Genomic DNA, 20256 nt, shown 5'->3' on the forward strand with positions numbered 1-20256 from the left:
TTTCAGTGGGAACTTGGAAATGGTGACTTAAGAGACTGAGCAAGAAGTACACACCAGAGGATGTAAAACCATCAACCTAGGAAGACTACTCCAAGAACAATTCCAATGTTGATAACTATATAGAGGACTTGGCAGTTCACAGTACCAGACAGCAACAAGAGAAGGAGAAAAATGCAGTGGCAGCTATGAATACCTATACCATGGATCGGGGTCAGTGTTTAGGAAATACACAGCAGCCTGTGTTCTGGGTTAAAAAAAAAAATATTTTTTCTCATATTGCTGATGATATAATTGTTTACATAAGAGACCCCAAAAATTCTACCAAGAAACTCCTACAACTCATAAACACCTTCAGTAATATAGCAGGATACAAGATTAACTCAAAAAAATCAATAGCCCTCCTTTATACAGATAATAAATGGCTGAGAAAGAAATCAGAGAAATATCACCCTTCACAATGGCCACAAACAACATAAAATATCTTGGAGTAACTCTCAACAAACAAGTGAAAGACTTATATAACAAGAACCTTAAACCTTTGAAGAAAGGAACTGAAGAAAACACCAGAAACTGGAAAGATCTCCCATGCTCTTGGGTAGGTAGAATTAACATGGCAAAAATGGCAATCTTACCAAAAGCAATCTACAAATTCAATGCAATGCCCATAAAAATCCCAGCACAATTCTTCACAGACCTTGAAAGAACAATACAATCCTGTACAATAAAGGAACTTCTAGAGGCATCAAAATCCCTAACCTCAAACTCTACTACAGAGCTGAAAATAGCCTTGTTTCAGCATAAAAACAGACAAAAGGACTAACTGAATCGAATTGAATAGAAGACCTGGAAATCAATCCACACACCTGAGAATACCTGATTTTTGACAAAGAAGCAAAAAATATAAAATGGAAAAAGAAAGACAGCATATTCAATAAGTGGTACTAGCATAACTGGACATCAACATGTAGAAGAATGAAAATAAATCCAAATCTATCGCCATGCACAAAACTCAAGTCCAGTGGATTAAAGACCTCAACCAACCACACTGAACTTCATGGAAGAGAAAAAGGGACGTACACTTGAATGCATTGTCATAAGAGACCACTTCCTAAATATAACCCCAGTAGCACAAACACTGAGAAGAACAATTAATGAATGGGACCTCCTGAAACTGAAAAGTTTCTATAAAGCAAAGGACATAGTCAACAAGACAAAACAGAAGCCTACAGAATGGGAAAAGATCCTCACTAACACCACATCAGACTGATCTCCAAAATGTACAAAGAACTCAAGAAACTTGTCATCAAGAGAGTTAATAATCCAATTTTTAAAAATGTGGTACAGTTCTAAACAGAAAACTCTCAACAGACAAATTTAAAATGGCTAAAAGGCACTTAAAGGAATGTTCAACATCCTTAGCCATTCAAGAAATGCAAATCAAAACAATTCTGAGATTCCATCTTACACCTTACAAACTGGTACAGCCCCTTTGGATATCAGTATGGCGGTTTCTCAGAAAATTAGGAAACAACTTACCTCAAGACCCAGCAATACCACTTTTGGGTATATACCCAAAGGATACTCAATCATACCATAAGGACATGTGCTCAACAATGTTCATAGGAGTATTATTTGTAATAGTCAGAACCTGGAAACATTCCAAATGCCACTTAACCCAAGAATGGATAAAGAGGATGTGACACATTTACACAATGGAGTACTATACAGCAGAAAAAATAACAGCATCTTCAAATTTGCTGGCAAGTGGACGTGTAGCAGGAGCTCCTTCCGCTCCTTCAGCCAAAAGCTGCTGAGATACCAGCCCATTAGGGGTGTGGTCTCTCTCTCTTTAAAAAAGCTGCCACTGCCCTCTGCTCGCTCTCTGGCTTCTGGCTCTGCTTTGGGCGACTAGGCTCCCTTCCTGATTGCACAGAGGGCTTTTGTCTGGGATGGTGATCTGTAAGTTTTTCCCCCTTAAATAAATAACCATTCTATTAATCATAATTCCAAACTGGTGTGGGATTGTTTGTGACTTACGCCTTCATGGATGGATCTAGAAAACATGAGTAAGGTAACCCAGATTCAGAAAAGCAAATATAATATGTACTCAGTCATAAGTGGTTTTTAGACAACACAAAGAAAAACCAGCCTACAATTTACAACCCCAGAGAACCTAGACAACAAAGAACACCCTAACAGAGGCATACATCAATCTTACCTACATGGGAAGTAGAAAAAGACAAGATCTCCTGAGTCAATTAGGAGTGTGGGGATCATGGGGGAGAGTAGAAGGGGAGAGGGGAGGGAGAGGAGTAGAAAAAATTTTATAGCTCAAAAACAATAAAAAAATAAGTACCTTGGGAAAAAACAGCATGGCATTATTATAAACTCACTTAAAATGGAATACAGGTAAAATGTGGAAAGGGAAGTTGTAAAGGAGAATGAATCATTAATTGTTGCATATGTAAGAAATATGAGTCAGCTTGCAAATGAAATATTAATTTTCTTCAATGTAGTTTCACTGGAGTTATACGCCACACTTAAGAGGAGGACCCAGAAAAGGTGACATCTAGGCCTTGGCTTCTGCCAAGAACCATGTCGGGGTCTTTGGGTCCTCCTTAGCCGGAGTCTATATTGCTGTCCATGGCCCATGTTGCCACCAAAAGTCACACGGAGACCTGGGTTCTTGGCTGCCACCTGGGGCCATAGTGGAATCCAGGGACCACACTAGTGTGTGGCCCATTCTACAGACAGGTCTGTGATGCCACCTGTGGTCATGGTAACAACCAGGCCCAAGCTGCTCCTGATGGTCATGTCTGGGTCCATAGTCCTGATGCAGCTGGGGTCGTTGTTGATGTCTGTTGCCCATGTTACCACAGGGGCCCATGTAAATCATGTGTTGAAGTAGGCGAGCCTTGCAGAACCAGTCCCCCCTCCCTAGAGACCTGCTCCTGCTCCTTGCTCTCCCCTACTCCTCATGAGAAAGCTGTCCCCTCTTCTACCTCTCCTCACTTGGGAAAGCTGGCCCTACTCCTCACCATGTCCATGGGAGAGCTGGCTTTGACCCTCACCTGAGGGGTGTGGTCCCAGTAGCCTCGACCGACCAACTCAGCTACCACCCAGGCACACACCCAGGACTTTGAGGTGGCACTCCCCAGCATCTACCCATTGATGACCTGCTGGAACATGTGAAGAGACATGCTCTGAGGAACCATAGCTGCAGGAGCTCCATGACTTAGGGCAACAACAGAGCACTCTACAGCAATTCGGTAAGGGCCCAGTATTGATGGTATACCAGAGGCCAGAAACTTTGAACCTGAGCAGCAATACAGTGCACAATGAACATTTGCAAGTAAAGCTGTTTAGACAAAAGAGTACAGTGTATAATACACAGCAGCCCCCAAGGCCAGTAAGGTGAATGAAGAGGTTCTGGAGAGGAGAGCAAAATGGAGGAGCAAAGTGGGCTTTGTTTTGTTTTGTTTGCTTCTTTGTCATTTGGCTTTTGGTTTTGGTTAATATTTTTATTTTTTATTTTTACTTTATTTTTATGATTTCATTGTAAGTTTTTCTTTGGGGAGCACTACAAGGATGAAGGGTAGAAATGGAGGGATTAGGAAATGAGTGGTTTGAGGGTGCATGATGTAAATTTCCCAAAGAACAAAAAACAATATACTTAAAAAAAAGGAAGAAGAAAAAGAGTAGGCCCCAGGCCTAGCAGTAGAGGAGCAACACAAAAGCAAGTAAACAGTGTTTCCCTAGAATATACTTTATTTTGTTTGTATATTATGGCTTCCAATTTTCTGTTCTTATTGTTTTTATTTGTGTATGTTTACATGTGTGCTTCTTGTGTTATTTTGCTTTTCTTTTTAATTCTGTATTTTGTTTAATTTGCCTATTTGTTTTCTAAAGAGAGAAAGAAGGCATAGAGTTTGGAGGGTAGGGAGATGGGGAAGACGTAGGAGAAGACGGGGAAGGAGAAACCATACTCAGAATATATTATATCCATTTTCAGTATAAAAAAAATAAATTGGAAAAAGGAAACATGGGTTAATAATTTTAAAATAATGATGGGACAGTAGAAATATTAAGAAAAACAAGAAGTTAAAGGACCCCTGTCCAGCGGGCACCAAAATAAATGTGTAGTGATAACTTGTTACACAGCAAGAGAAAACAAAGACAGAACTTTTTAGGAGTTTGCTTAAACCCACAACTAATATTATTAAATGCATAGAAAACGCTATTGATATTCCAGGAAAACAGATGCTGCAGGAAGTGGGAGCCAATTATGTAGAAATATGGAAATCAATCAGCTAATAGATCAATAAGTCAGGAGTGATGAGTATTAGTACCAAGAACAAATTAAGATTTTATAAGAAATGGGAAACACTAACCATGTGGCTCCATATTTTCATAGGATTACAAATATAGATATTGATTTAGCCATACATTATTATGTAACTATGTTAAGCAAATTGGTGGTAGAAAAGCAACCTGGGAAATCAATGCAGTATGTCCAATACTAACAAATCAAGAGACAGACAACACCTCTTTAAATGTGGAATGTCGGAAAAGCCGTGAGCTAGAGGAGTTGAAGCTGGCTCTTTAGGGAAGGTGTGGATCAGGGGAAAGCATGAAATGAAATGGTACAGAGTTTGTATGGTAAGACACTTAACTACAAAGTAAAAGGCAAATAAACTTTCACCACATTCAGGACAGAGAGGGGGAGCAAGGAAAGAGAGATCTTCATTGAGGGAGCCATTAAGGGGCTAGCAAGAAACCTGGCACTAGAGAAATTCCCAGGAATCCACAAGGATGACCCCAGCTAAGACCCTAAGCAATAGTGGAGCGGTTGCCTTCCCCTGCAATCGTATTGATGACTACCTTAATTATCATCATAGAAACTTCATCCAACAACTGATGGAAGCAGATGCAGAGATCCACAGCTAGCTCTGGGATGAGCTCCCAGAGTCCAGTCAAAGAGAGGGAGGAGCAATAATATGGAAGAAAGAGGTCAAGACCATGATGGGGATACCCAACGAAACAGGTGATACCAACTGAAACAATTGGCCTGAGCTAGTTAGAGCTAACTGACTATGGACTGTCAATGTGGAAATCTGCATAGGCCTACACTAGGCCCTCTGAATGTGGGTGACATTTACGTGGCAGGGACTGTAGGTGGGGCCACTGGCAGTGGGATCAGGATTTATCCTTAGTGCTTGAACTGGCTTTTTGGAGCCAATTCTCTTTGGAGGGATATTTGCTCAGTCTAGATAAATGGGGGAGGTCAATGGTCCTGTTTCAAACTGATGTGCCAGACTTTATTTACTCTTCATGGGAAGCCTTACCCTCTCTGAGGAGTGGATGGTGGATGGGGTGGGTGGAAGGTGGGGGGAGTGGGTGGAGGACAAGGAGAGGGAATTGGTATGTAAAATGAGAAAAGATTATTTAAATAAATAAATGCACTTAATTGGGGCTTGCTTACAGTTTCAGAGGTTTAACCCATTTTCATCATGGTGGGGACCATGGTGGCATACAGGAAGACATGGTATGGAAAAGTTGAGAGTTCTACATTCAGATCCACAGGCAGGAGGAGAGAGAGCCACTGGGTCTGGTGGGTTACTGACACCTGCAAGCCCACCTTTAGCGGCAAACTTCCTCCAACAAGCGATGTCTCCTAATCCTTCTGAGTTGTGTATGTATGTGTATATGTATTCAGTGGTTTTTATTTTGAACATTCCATGCATATAAATAATAAAGTTTGATCACATCTATGCCCCATATCTCCTCCAACTCCTACCATACATTCCAAACATGGCCTTCACTCCAACTTCAATTCTATAATCTTTTTTGAAACGCAGTTAGTCTGGCTTACTTGTGTATGCGTGTAGGGCCCTTTACTGAAGCCTGGGAAACCTACCAGTAGCAACATCTTCAAAAATGGAAGATTGCCCCTCCCCCAGAAACAATGCATTGCCAGTTCAGTAAGTGGCGATGCCTGGATGTCAATTACCCCGTCTCTGCTGGGGGACTTTTGCTGATATGATCTTGTGCATGTCTTATGCAGATAAACTCTCTGCTATGAGCTCCTGACTACAACAGTCATGTCATATCCAGGAGATAGCATTTATGCAGCACATCGTTAGTGATCTTTTATATAGGGACTTGAATCCAATTTACCAGTATTTTACTGAGAAACTTTACATATCTATCCATCAGGGAGATTGGCTTGGAATTATAGTTTCTTCAATGTCTTTATCTGGTTTTAGTATCATTATAATACTAACTTCATAAAGTGAGTTTGGGAGCCTTATTTTCTTTTCTATTTGATGGAATAACAAGTAAAATTTGTGTCAATTCTTCTTTGATGTTCTGCTAGGGCTCTGCAGTAAATTCTTGGGAAAAGAAGCCTTTTCACTTGGGAGAGCTTTTGTTAATACTTCAAAACCATCTCTGGTTATGGATCTATTTAATTAGTTTATATCATTTTGGTTCTACTTTTATATGTTGCTTGAATCTAGGAATTTGTGCATTTCTCTTAGATTTTCTTGTTTTGTGGAATATGAATTATGTTAAAATATTATATTTAAAGTTTTTTTGAGACAGGGTTTCTCTGTAGCTTTGAAGCCTATCCTGGAATTAGATCTTGTAGAACAGGCTGGTCTAGAACTCATAGAGATTTATTTGCCTCTGCCTCCCAAATCCTGGTATTAAAGGTTTTTGCATGTCATGTTATTTGCTCTCAATTCTACAAATTTTAAATTTTCCTTCCTAAAATCTTCATTGACACAATTATCATTAAATTGTGTGGTGTTTGGTTTGCTTGAATTTTTATACTTTCTGTGGTTTTCACTGCTGTCAACATCTAGCTTTATCCCATCATAGTCAGATAGAATACAGGATGTTATTACATTTCTCCTATATTTCTTGAGATTTGATTGGTATCCTACTATGTGATTAGTTTGTAAAGCACTCCATGGGCTGCTGAGAAGAAAGAGTATTTTTTAGCGTTTTAGAAGAAGGTTCTGTAGATGTCTGTTAGATCTTTTTGATTTATGGTATCAGTTGACAGCATTGTTTCTGTGTGTTGTGTTTGTCCAGATGACCTAGCTCTTGGTGAGAGTAGGCTCTGTTAGTCAGTCCCTACCACTCTGCTGGAGTTCGTCTGTGTTTTCCCCATCTAACATTTTTAAAAATTATACTGAATCTGCCTGTGTTTGTTGATAATCATTAAAATTGTAACATCCTATTGCTTAATTGTTATTTGGTAAATATGAGTTGACTTTCCTTATCTTCTGACTGGTTGTGGTTGGAAATTTATTTTGTCAAATATTAGAATAGCTATACTTGCTTGTTTCTTAGTCCCAGTTGCTTGGAATAATTCTTCCCACCTTTTGCCCTAAGGTTGTGTATACCATTGATGATGAGTTATGTGTTGTTTTTAGTTTTATTTTGTTCTCTTCTTTGGGTTTTGTTTTTTCAAGTAGCAAAATTATAGATTGTGTTTTCTAATTCCATCTATCATTCTGTGTCTTGTTATTAGATAATTGAAACAATTGATATTCAAATTTATTTATGAAAGTTATGTTAATTAATACCATACTATTGATTTGTGGTGTTGTTTTTAGACCTCCATGCTAGATATATTTATGTCAACATGACACAAGCTCAGGTCATCTGAAAGGAGAAAACCTCAGTTGAGGAAATACCTTACAAGATCAGCTGTATAAGTCATTTGCTGAATTAGTGATTGATGAGGAAAGACCCAGACCATTGTGGGTGTTGCTATCCCTGGGTACTATAAAAAAAAAAAAAAAAAAAAAAACAGGCTGAACAAGATATAATAGCAAGCTAGTAAGTAGCACTACTTCATGACATCTGTATTGTTTTCAGCCTCTGAAAAGGTGGGTCCTGCCCAGTTTGAGTTTCTGTCCTGACTTCCTTCAATGATGAACAATAATACGAAAGTGTAAGCTGAATAAACCCTTTCCTCCCAAGTGTCTTTGGGCATGGTGTTTCATCACAGCAATGATAACCCAGACAACTTCTTTTGGTCAGCTCTCCTAATGTCCTAATGTTTTCTTTATCTCCCCATGGCCTTTTAGCTATGTTTATCTTTCTCTCTTTTTTTTTCACTTTCATTTATTTATTTATTTATTTATTTATTTATTTATTATGTATACAATATTCTGTCTGTGTGTATGCCTGCAGGCCAGAAGAGGGCAGCAGACCTCATTTACAGATGGTTGTGAGCCACCATGTGGTTGCCGGGAATTGAACTCAGGACCTTTGGAAGAGCAGGCAGTGCTCTTAACCACTGAGCCATGTCTCCAGCCCTGTTTATCTTTCTCTTAAGACAGAAAAATTCTTTCCAGGATTCTCTATACAGCTGACTTAGTATTTATAAATTCCTTTAATCTGTTTTAGTCCTGGAATGTTTTTATTTCTTCTCTATTTTCAAATAGTGTCTGGATATAATGGTATGGGGTGACAATTATCTTTCAGAACTTGGAATATATATTTCCAAACTTATCTATCTTTAAGTGTTTCTATCATGGAATAAGGTGTTATTCTGATGGGTCAGTCTTTATAAGGGGCTTCTTTCTCTCTTGAAATTTCTAATAACCCTTCTTTATTCTACATTTTAAGTTATTTATTTTCATTTCATGTGCATTGGTGCTTTGCCTGCATGTATGTCTTTGTGAGGGTGTCATATTCCCTAGAACTAGAGTTACAGACAGCTGTGAACTGCTATGTGGGTGCTGGGAACTGAACCAAGGTCCTCTAAAAGAGCACCAAGTGCTATTAACCACTGATTCATCTCTCCAGCCACTATTGTGTGATTTTTTTAATGTTGTAACTATAAAAACTATATCATGAGGAGATTGGTTTGTTGTTGTGGAAAGGCACACCAAAAGCATGGATCATGTGGAAAAGAGAATATCGAGGCTGAAAGACAAGGTAGAGGTATAGATAACTCTGTAAAGGTACACAATAAGTTAATAAAAATCCATGAATGGAACATGGGAAAGTTCTGAGACAACATCGAAAGACCTAACTTTTCAATTATGGGCATAGATGAAGGAGAAGAATACCAACACCATGCCAATGTTCTAGAGTTCATTTTCCATAAAATCATAGAAAAAACACCCACACCTGGAGAAATATATGTCTATCTATACACAAGGGGTCTACAGAACTCCAAGTAGACTGCCCAGTTCCCACAGCTGATAAGCACCAAAGAAAATCACACAGAGGTCTCCATAAGATTATAAACTGATTGGCCCATTAGCTCAGGCTTCTTATTAGCTCTTATAGCGTATATTAACCCATTATTCTTATCTATGTTAGCTACATGGCTCAGTACCTTTTTCAGCGGGGCAGATTACATCCTGCTTCTTCGGTGATCTGGGACGGACTGGGAGGAATGAGCTTCCTCCTTCCTAGAATTCTCCTGTTCTCATTGCCCTGCTTCTACTTCCTGTCTGGTTGACCCGCTTATACTTTCTGCCTGGCCAATCAGCATTTATTTAAAACATGATTGACAGAATACAGATAATTCTCCCACACCAACTGGCGGTGGAATTTGAGGGCTTGTTGCCACACCGGACTCTCTCTGCTCTTGCTCTTTATGTGCTGTTGAACTTGTCATTGCTCAGCTTCCTGCTCCAGCCACCTGCGACTACCCCTTGCCTTTATAGACTCCCCACTCTGAACCACAAGCCTAAGGGAAGTGTTCCCTCTACAGGTTGCTTTTGGTGATGGCATTTTATCACAGCAACAGAAAAGTAATGCAAATACTTTGCAAATAATAACTGGATTTTAAGCTAGGCATGAGGCTCAGGCTTTTAATTTTAGCATTCTGAAGGCATAGGCAGGTAGATCTCTGATGGAGGTCAGCCCAATCTTTATAACAAGTCTTAGGCCAATAGTGGCTGAACAGTGATACCTTTTCTCAAATAATAATAATTATTATTATTGCTATTAGATTATTCTAATAATCTGTGTATATTTATAATATTAATGTGTAACATAGCATAAAATAATAAATACATTATGAATAATTTGAAAGTTATCTACTTGCTTGCATTATAACTTTAATAATGAAAAAGTATAAGTAATAGAAAAATTACAAAAAAATTGAATATAATATCGCTTGACCTTTGGATAAAGAAAAATTTGCTATATTTAGAAACCTTGCAATTATACAAGAAATTGCATAATTCAGCAAAGAGCAAATATATGATTCTTTTTTCTTCAGGCAGATTTTGACTACATAGTTCACACAGTCATCAAACTTGTAATCCTTGCACCTCAGTCTCCCAAATGCTGGGAGGTTGGTTTATGTTAGTGTGCCTGGCACCCATGATTGATATTTTTATATTTAATCATGATACTGTACACAAACATAAAGAAAATTATTTCTTATATAAAAACTAAAGACAACATGAATTTAGTAAAACAAAAAATAAGATATGCAGGCTATTGTATAATAGTAATCTATAGTTGTATGAATAGTAATCCATACTTATATGAATTATAATCCTTAGAGATGGATGAATAATAATCTATACAGTTGTATAAATAGTAACTTCTTTTTTGTTTTTCTAATAAATTTGTTTATTTGTTTGTTTGTTTTGTACCCCAGTTGCAGTTTCCCCTCCCTCTTCTCCTACCAGTCCCTCCCCCCACCTGCACTCTATCACTACTGCCCAAATCCACTCCTCCTCTTTTTCATTTAGGAAAGGACTGGTCTCCCATGAGGATCAACACAACATGGCATATAAAGTTGGAGTAAGACTAAGCACTTCCCCATGCATTAAGACTGGGCAAGGTAACCTGGAAGAGTAGGGTCCCAAAAGTCAGCAAAAGAGTTGGAGATAGCCCCGGTTCCCACTGTTAGGAGACCCACAAGAGGACCAAGCTACACAACTATAACATATGTGCAGAGTGTCTAGGTCAGTTCATGCAGGCTCCCTGGTTGTTGGTTCAGTCTCTGTGAGCCCATATGAGCCCAGGTTAATTGATTCTGTGGGTTTTCTTGTGATGTCCTTGACCCCTCTGGCTCCTACTTTCTCCTTCATTTCTGCAGGATTCCCCAAATTCTGTTTAATGCTTCACCATGGGTCTGCATCTATTTCTATCATGATGACAGAGCTAGGCACCAATCTGGACACAGAAGATGGCCAGTTCAGGCTATATACCTGCTAATCCTTGGAGTCTAAGTTTGGGGTTTCCTTATACATTCCTGGAGATTCCACTGTGCCAGGTTTTCACCTGACCCCCGAATGCCCCCACTTTTCCAGTAGTCTCTTTCAGTACTCACCTCTTCCATTGCCCCTAACCTGATCACTCAAGTTCCCATCGCCACCCTCCCTCAGTTCATTTGCAAAAATCTCTTCTATTTCCCCTTCCCAGAAAGATCTGGTTATCTTCCTGCCCCACAAAGCTTCCTTGTTACCTAACCTCTCTGGGGCTGTGGATTATAGCATGGTTATCCTTTATTTTACAGATAATATTCATTTATGAGTAAATACCAGGATTGCCTTTCTGGGTCCGGGTTATCTCACTCAGGATGATTTTCTTTAGTTCCATCTATTTGCCTTCAAATTTCCTGTTTTCCTTGTTTGTAACAGCTAAGTAATACTCAATTGTGTAAATTACCACATTTTATTTATCCATTCCTCAGTTGAAGGACATCTAGATTGTTTTCAACTTTGGTCTATTATAAATAAAACGGCTATGAAGATAGTTGAGCAAGTGTTCTTGTGGTATGATAGAGTGGTATAGCTGGGTCTTGTGGTAGCTTGATTCCCAGTTTTCTGAGAAACCACCATACTGACTTCCAAAATGGTTATACAAGTTTGCCCTCCCACCAGCAATGGGGGAGTGTTCCCCTTGCTTCACATCTGTGCCAGCATAAGCTGTCATTGTTTTCGATATTAGCCATTCTGACATGTGTTAAGGTAGGATCTCAGAATTGTTTTGTTTTACATTTCTCAGATGGTTAATGATGTCGAACAATTCTTTAAGTGTTTTTGGCCACTTGAGATTATTCTGCTGAGAATTCTCTCTTTAGATCTGCACCCCATTTTAATTGGATTATTTGGTTTATTGATATCTAGTTTCATGTGTTCTTTATATATTTTGATAAATCAGCCTCTGTCAGATTGGAGTTGGTGTAGATTTGTTCCCATTCTGTAAGCTGATATTTTATCCTATTGATGGTGTTCTTTGCCTTACAGAAACTTTTTAATTTCATAAGGTCTTATTTATTAATTTACATATAGTGCCTTGCTTATTAGTGTTCTGTTGAGGAAGTAGTCTCCTGTGCCAATGCATTCAAGATTATTTCCCACTTTCTCTTCTATCAGTTTCAGTGTATCTGGATTTATATGGAGGTCTTTGATTCACTTGGACTTGAGTTTTGTGCAGAATGATAGACATGGATTGATTTGCATTCTTTTACATGAAGACATCCAGTTAGACCAGCACCATTTATTGAAGATTTTTTTTCCATTGTATAATTTTGGCTTCTTTGTCAGAAAACAGGTGTCCATGGGTATATGGATTTACCCCATGGTCTTCAGTTTGGTTCTATTGATTCACTTGGATGTTTTTATGTCAATACCATCTTGATGGGTTTTTTTTTTTTTTTGTAAAGATCTATAGCAGAGCTTAAAATCAGGGGTGGTATAACTCTGGATGTTCTTTTTAGTATACAAGATTGTTTTTATCTATCTTGGATTTATTTTCCACATGAAGACCAATTAGCACAATTAGTAACTGTGGCCTCATAGAAAGAATGTGGCAATGTTCCTACTGTTTTTATTTTGTGGAATAAATTGAATAGTATTGGTATACACTCTTCTCTGAAAGTCTGATAAAATTCTGCATTAAAAGCATCTGGCCTTGACCTTTTATTCTTTCATTTCCTTTTTTCCCCCTGGGATACTATTAGTGACTGTTTCTGTTTCCTTGTGGGTAAGCAGCCTATTTCAATTGTTTATTGATCTTGATTTAACTTAGAAGTGGTATCTATCAAGAAATTTTGAACATTCCTTTTAGATTTCCAGTTTTGTGGAGTACAGGTTTTTGAAGTATGGCCTAATGGTTTTCTGTATTTCCTTGGAGTCTGCTGTTATATCCCTCTTTTTGTATCTGACTTTGTTCATTTGAATATTTCCTTGGCCTTTCAGTTAGTTTGGATAAGGGTTTATCTATTTTGTTGATTTTCTCAAGACCCCAACTCTTTGTTTCATTAATTCTTTGTATTGTTCTCTTTGTTTCTGTTTTATTGATTTCAACACTCATGATTATTTCCTGCCATCTATTCCTCTTAGGTTTGTCTGCTTCTGTTTGTTCTAGAACTTTCAGTTGTGCTGTCAAGTCACTAGGATGAGATCTCTCCAAATTCTTTATGAAGGCACTTATGCTATAAACTTTACTCTTACCACCACTTTCATTGTGTCCCATAAGTTTGGGGACGCTGTGCATTCATTTTCATTGAATTCTAGGAAGTCTTTAGCTTCTTTATTTAGAGCTGCTCAGTTTCTGTTGTTTCTTTTGTTGTTGAAACCCAGGTTTAATCTATGGTGATCTGATAAGATACAGGGGGTTATTTCAATTTTTTTGTATCTGATTGAGAGCAAAGCACATTATCATTGGATAGTGGATGCTTCCTAGAATCTTTTGAAAACTAGGACATAGAGGTCATCTATGTCACAGCATATATATATATATATATATATATATATATATATATATGCTAGCTCCAATGTCTAATGATTTTGAAAGATATTAATTTTAACCCTAATCCAAAATTCATTAGTTCCTATAATATTATCATTGTTGCCTCCAACCTAGAAAGTAATTTTCGTTTTACAGCCAAGGTAGAGAATTGAGAAGAAAATGGCCAGTAGTCAATGCAGGGGATAATATGGTACAAATGCTTTGGAAAATTGTTTGACAGTTTCTTCTAAAAGCACAGCATAACATTTTCCCATGTCATGGAGTCTACAGAGGAAATGGGCACATCTGTTCCTTGCTTGACACATATAGGAGCGCTGATAACTGCATACCAGAAGGAACTTACATTTCCACTAGTCAGAAACCAATAAATACATAACGAGACATTCATACAGTAGAAAATTTCTATGGGACACTTCATAACATAACATGGAACAAACGGAGCAATGAGCACTTACATATAAATAAAGATCTCAGAGGTAAGGGGAGGTGACAGAAAGACTACATCAGTTGTTATTCCCCAGGGCAGTCACCAGCTGGCAAAGGTCACCATGTCAGCGGGTCACTTCCTGTTGTGGTAGAGAGAAGCTCTGACTTGCAGTGAGAATGCTTATGTGCATGTGTTTGAGTATGGAATTTCATTAGGATGTGCACTAAAGGCAAGTCTAAGTAACGATTTGGGAAGAAAACTGAAGAGCCTGCGATGTACTGAATATATACCTATCTGAAGGAGAAATACAAAGGGTTGGCAACATATGAAAAAATCTTTGTCATCATTTCCCTTCAGAAAATCACAAATCTAAACTACTAGATATCATCTCACTCCGATTAAAACAGCTATCACACTGGGCCCAGGCTGTCTGCGCTGCGATTGGCTGGCGCCTCCGGGCTCAATTTGAAACTTGGCGGTTAAACCTCCAGTTGAGTTGGAACAGGGCGCTAGGGAAGATCCCGGAAAGAGACGTTTAGCTCGACAACGCAGTGTTGAGACTGACATACCTTTATGCAGTGGCTGAGTGTGAGTGACAGGAGGCGGTGATCTCGCTGGGAGGGAGGCTGCCTGCCGAATTCCCAGGTCCCCTAAGGCCTCAGGGCCTTCCCACTCCTGCCAGTCTCCGGAGCCCCCTCAGAGAGCAGGCTTCACTGGGGCGCGTGGACGCCTACTGAGCTGCTACCATGAAAGAAGAGGTGAAGGGAATTCCTGTGAGGGTTGCACTGCGTTGTCGCCCCCTGGTCTCCAAAGAGATCAGTGAGGGCTGCCAGATGTGCCTGTCCTTTGTGCCCGGAGAGCCTCAGGTGGTGGTTGGTAATGATAAATCATTTACTTACGATTTTGTGTTTGACCCCTCTACTGAGCAGGAAGAGGTATTTAATATAGCAGTAGCTCCACTCATAAAAGGCATATTTAAAGGATACAATGCAACTGTCCTGGCCTATGGGCAGACTGGTTCTGGAAAAACCTATTCAATGGGAGGTGTGTACACTGCGGAGCAAGAACACGAATCAACTATTGGGGTCATTCCCAGGGTAATACAACTTCTCTTCAAAGAAATTAATAAAAAGAGTGACTTTGAATTTACTCTGAAAGTGTCTTACTTGGAGATTTACAATGAAGAAATTTTGGACCTTCTATGTCCATCTCATGAGAAAACGCATATAAATATCCGGGAGGATCCAAAGGAAGGCATAAAGCTTGTGGGACTCACGGAGAAGACTGTGCTAGTTGCCTCGGATACTGTTGACTGTCTAGAGCAGGGTAACAACTCCAGGACTGTGGCCTCCACGGCTATGAATTCCCAGTCGTCTCGATCTCATGCCATCTTTACCATCTCCGTGGAACAAAGAAAGAAAAATGACAAGAACAGCAGTTTTCGTTCCAAGCTGCATCTTGTAGACCTTGCTGGATCCGAGAGACAGAAGAAAACCAAGGCAGAGGGAGATCGTCTGAGAGAGGGTATTAACATTAACCGGGGCCTCCTGTGCTTGGGAAATGTAATCAGTGCTCTTGGAGATGACAAAAGGGGTAGCTTTGTGCCTTACAGAGATTCCAAGCTGACTCGTCTGCTTCAAGATTCTCTAGGAGGCAATAGCCATACGCTTATGATAGCCTGTGTGAGTCCTGCCGATTCTAATCTAGAGGAAACATTAAATACCCTTCGCTATGCTGACAGAGCAAGAAAAATCAAGAACAAACCTATTGTTAATATTGATCCCCAGGCAGCGGAACTTAATCATCTTAAGCAACAGGTCCAACAACTGCAGGTCTTGTTGCTACAAGCCCATGGAGGTACCTTGCCTGGAAGCACCAATATGGAACCGTCAGAAAATCTGCAGTCCCTGATGGAGAAGAATCAATCTTTGGTAGAAGAGAATGAAAAATTAAGTCGTGGTCTGAGTGAGGCAGCTGGTCAGACAGCCCAGATGTTAGAGAGAATCATTTTGACTGAGCAAGCAAATGAGAAAATGAACGCCAAGCTAGAACAACTCAGGCAGCATGCAGCCTGTAAAGTGGATCTTCAAAAGCTGGTGGAGACATTGGAAGACCAGGAATTAAAAGAAAACATAGAGATAATATGCAACCTGCAACAAGTGATTATTCAGCTGTCTAATGAAGCTGTTGCTTGCATGACTGCAACCTTTGACGCTGCAGTAGAAGCAGACGCTCAAGTGGAAATCAGTCCAGATACCAGCAGGTCTTCTACTGCTTTCAGCACTCAACATGCTCTTCGTCAAGCTCAGATGTCCAAGGAGCTGATTGAGTTGAATAAAGAACTTGCATTGAAAGAGGCACTAGCTAAAAAGATGACTCAGAATGGTAGCCAACTACAGCCCATTCACTTCCTGTACAAGGATAACATTAAAAATCTAGAGTCAGAAGTCCTCAGTCTACAGAAGGAAAAGGAAGAATTGGTTCTTGAACTTCAATTAACAAAGAAGGATGCCAACCAAGCCAAGTTGAGTGAGCGCCGTCGCAAACGTCTCCAAGAGCTAGAGGGTCAAATAGCTGATTTGAAAAAGAAACTGCAGGAACAGTCCAAACTTCTGAAGTTGAAGGAATCCACTGAGTATACTGTCTCCAAACTGAACCAGGAGATACGGATGATGAAAAACCAGCGAGTACAATTAATGCGTCAAATGAAGGAGGATGCTGAGAAGTTTAGACAGTGGAAGCAACAAAAAGACAAAGAAGTAATCAAGTTAAAAGAACGGGATCGTAAGAGGCAATATGAGCTGCTCAAACTAGAAAGGAACTTCCAGAAACAGTCTACAGTGCTCAGACGTAAAACTGAGGAGGCAGCAGCTGCCCACAAACGTCTTAAGGATGCTCTCCTAAAGCAAAAGGAGGTCGCAGATAAACGGAAAGAGACTCACAGCCGTGGGATGGAAGGCACTGCAGCTCATATGAAGAATTGGCTTGGAAATGAAATTGAAGTTATGGTCAGTACTGAGGAAGCAAAACGGCATCTGAATGACCTTCTTGAAGACAGAAAGATCCTTGCTCAGGATGTGGCACAGCTCAAAGAAAAAAAAACAATCTGAAGAGAATCCACCCCCTAAACTCCGAAGGCACACATTCTCACGTGATGAAGTGCGTCGTCAAGATTCAGAAACAGAAGATTGTATTGCAAAGAAGATTGAAAGCCGGGAGACTGAACTGGAGCTCAGGAATGCTCAGATTGCAGATCTCCAGCAAAAGCTCCTGGATGCTGAAAGTGAAGACAGGCCGAGAAAACGCTGGGAGAATATTGCCACAATTCCTGAAGCCAAATGTGCCATAAGATACTTAATTGGAGAGCTGGTCTCCTCCAAAATCCAGGTGAGTAAGGTTGAGAGCAGCCTGAAGGAGAGCCAGGCCAACTGTACTGACATGCAGAAGATGCTGTTTGAAGAGCGGAATCATCTTACTGAGATGGAGACAGAGTTAAAAGCTGAGCTCATCAAAGTGGAGCAACAGAACCAAGAAAAGGTGCTGTATCTTCTCAGCCAGCTGCAGCAATGCCAAATGGCGGAGAAGCAGCTGGAGGAGCCGGCTAGTAAAAAGAAACAGCAGCTGCTCAATACCCTGAAATGGCAGGATGAAGAGCTTAGGAAGATGCAAGAAGTATGTGAGCAAAATCAGCAGCTTCTCCAAGAAAACAATGCCATCAAGCAGAAACTGACCCTCCTCCAAGTAGCCAGCAAACAGAAACCCCGTCTTATGAAAAGTATCCTTCAGTCTCCAGACTCTTCCTTTGAATATATTCCCCCTAAGCCCAAACCTTGCCGAATTAAAGGCAAACGCCCAGAGGAAAGCTTGGACATCGAGGAGCTACAATATTATTCAGAGCATTCTGCCACCGAGCCGGAGAACGACAGTGATGATTGTGCTGATGAGGAGTGGATACCAACAAAATTAGTCAAGGTGTCCAGGAAGAACACCCAAGGGTGTTCCTGCAAAGGCTGGTGTGGGAACAAGCAATGCGGATGCAGAAAGCAAAGGTCAGACTGTAATGTGGCGTGCAGCTGTGACCCAACAAAGTGTCGGAACCGACAGCAGAGCCAGGATAACTTAGATACTACTGAGTCAACCCAGGATTCTGAAAGTTCCTTTAAACTGGAAGACCCTACAGAGGTGACCTCAGGATTAAGCTTCTTCAACCCTGTCTGTACAACTCCCAGTAGCAAGATCCTAAAAGAGCTATATGATGCAGACCAGGTGCTGCTGGACAGGCCTGCTTTTGTTCCTTCCTCTGAGCACCCGGAACCAAGACCTTCAGAAGCACAAGAAAATAAGGTCACAAGCGAGAAGAAGAAGCGAGCTCTAGCCAGCAATACCAGCTTCTTCTCTGGCTGTTCTCCTATACAGGAAGAGTCCCACTGAGGTGGTGCTGAGCCATCTGTTGGAGAGAAACTAACTGACCTTCCTGATGACTGACTCATAGATAGGACACCTGTCCCCAGCACAATCTAGCTCTTTCTTTGCAAGCAATTGAGTGTTCCTCATGCAGCAGAGGCCAAGATGTTCCTCTCCCATGGTCATGTCAGTTGAATGGAGGAGCCACGTGCAGGATGGAGACCTGACTCAACTTTGTCACCGCACCTCAGGAGTGGGGCTGGGAGTTTTCAACTGCTCCGTTCCAACTCTGGATTTTAACAGAAACTTCAACTGTCATCATGTTGCTAAAGTGAATGAAACATTTTTAAATGTTAAGAAAATAAATAAATTTTAGCTCATCTACTTCTTAAAAAAAGAAAAATATCACACTGGGTCCAATTAATACACATAATTAATACTTATTAGTCAAAAAACAAAGATAATAATGAGAGAAGGCACTAAAAGATAAATAGAAACTTGATAAAAATAAAAGCTATTATTTCTCCTTCTTTATATTTTATGCCTGCATGACTTTCAAAAAACAAAAACTATAAAAAGGTAATGTTACATTTAATCTCATTGCTAATCTCTAGACACATTGATATATACCTTTTCCTTAAAGTTCATTTTTCTTCTGAAACATATCTCACTATATCTCACCAGTTGTCCATTCTAAGTTTTTTTAAAAAAAAAAACTAAATGTCTAATTTATCTACAATGATAACTCTGTTAGTCTAACAGAATATTCTGAGGTATATAACGATAGATGATGAATTCCAGGATATTCAGAGATATATCAAATTGCAAAGGTACTATATTGATGACAGGCTTTCTGGGCCACTGCCTGGAACCAAGTATCTGAGAGCTACGCTGATACTGGTGTCATGCCATTTTTGGTGGCCTCGCATTACCACTTGGAATCATAACATCAGAGCCCGGGCTCCGATGACTATGTCTTTGGCCCTCCCATAGGCAGGGTCTGTGTTTATGTCTGTAACTCATGTTATCACCAAAGCCCACAAAAATGTCTAGGGTCTAGGCTGCAACCTGTGGCCATGTTGGCACTGGAGGGCCATGCCAAAACAGGGGGCACACCAATATGAGTGACCAATGCTGTCACCTGAGACCAGGGTGTCGTCCAGGCTCAGGCTACTACCTAGGGCCATATCTAGGTCCATGGCCCAACCACAGCCAGGGTCTGTGGTTCTTGATACCACCGAATGCCATGCTGATGCCAGGGGTCTGAACTGTAATCAGAGGCTTTTATTTTTTGTCCTGTGTGGTCCTGTAGCCACTTATAATGTAATCACTCAGAGGCTTAATATTAATTATAATTGTTTGGCCAATGGCTCAGACTTAGCACTGGCTAGCTCTTACATCTTAAATTAACCCATCTCTATTAACCTGTGCATCATCACATGGCCCATGACTTACCAGTGATACTCTGGCATGTTTCTCCTTCGGTGGCTGCTGGCATCTGTTGACCCCGCCCTTCTTCCCCTGTATCACTGCTTGGTTTTCCCATCTAGCTATATTCTGCCATGCCATAGGACAAAGCATTTTTATTCATCAACCAATAAAAGCAACACATATTCACAGTGTACAAAAGGGCATTCCAAATCGCTAGTACCACCTGGGACCATGTTAATGACAGA

General features: G+C 40.1%; 1 protein-coding gene and 1 long non-coding RNA gene across 3 annotated transcripts in view; one reads left to right on the forward strand and one right to left on the reverse strand.

Annotated features, from left to right (window-relative positions):
• LOC119816366 overlaps positions 1-20256 on the reverse strand; it is a 64513-nt gene that overhangs the window by 4993 nt on the left and 39264 nt on the right. The window lies entirely within an intron of this gene.
• LOC119816349 (chromosome-associated kinesin KIF4-like) lies at positions 14923-18607 on the forward strand. Its single transcript, XM_038332921.1, is given in 2 exon segments — positions 14923-17271; positions 17273-18607. Coding segments are annotated over 2 exon segments (3684 nt in total).

This window comes from Arvicola amphibius, chromosome 1 (assembly GCF_903992535.2).
Source record: "Arvicola amphibius chromosome 1, mArvAmp1.2, whole genome shotgun sequence".
NCBI classification, from domain to species: Eukaryota; Metazoa; Chordata; class Mammalia; order Rodentia; family Cricetidae; genus Arvicola; species Arvicola amphibius.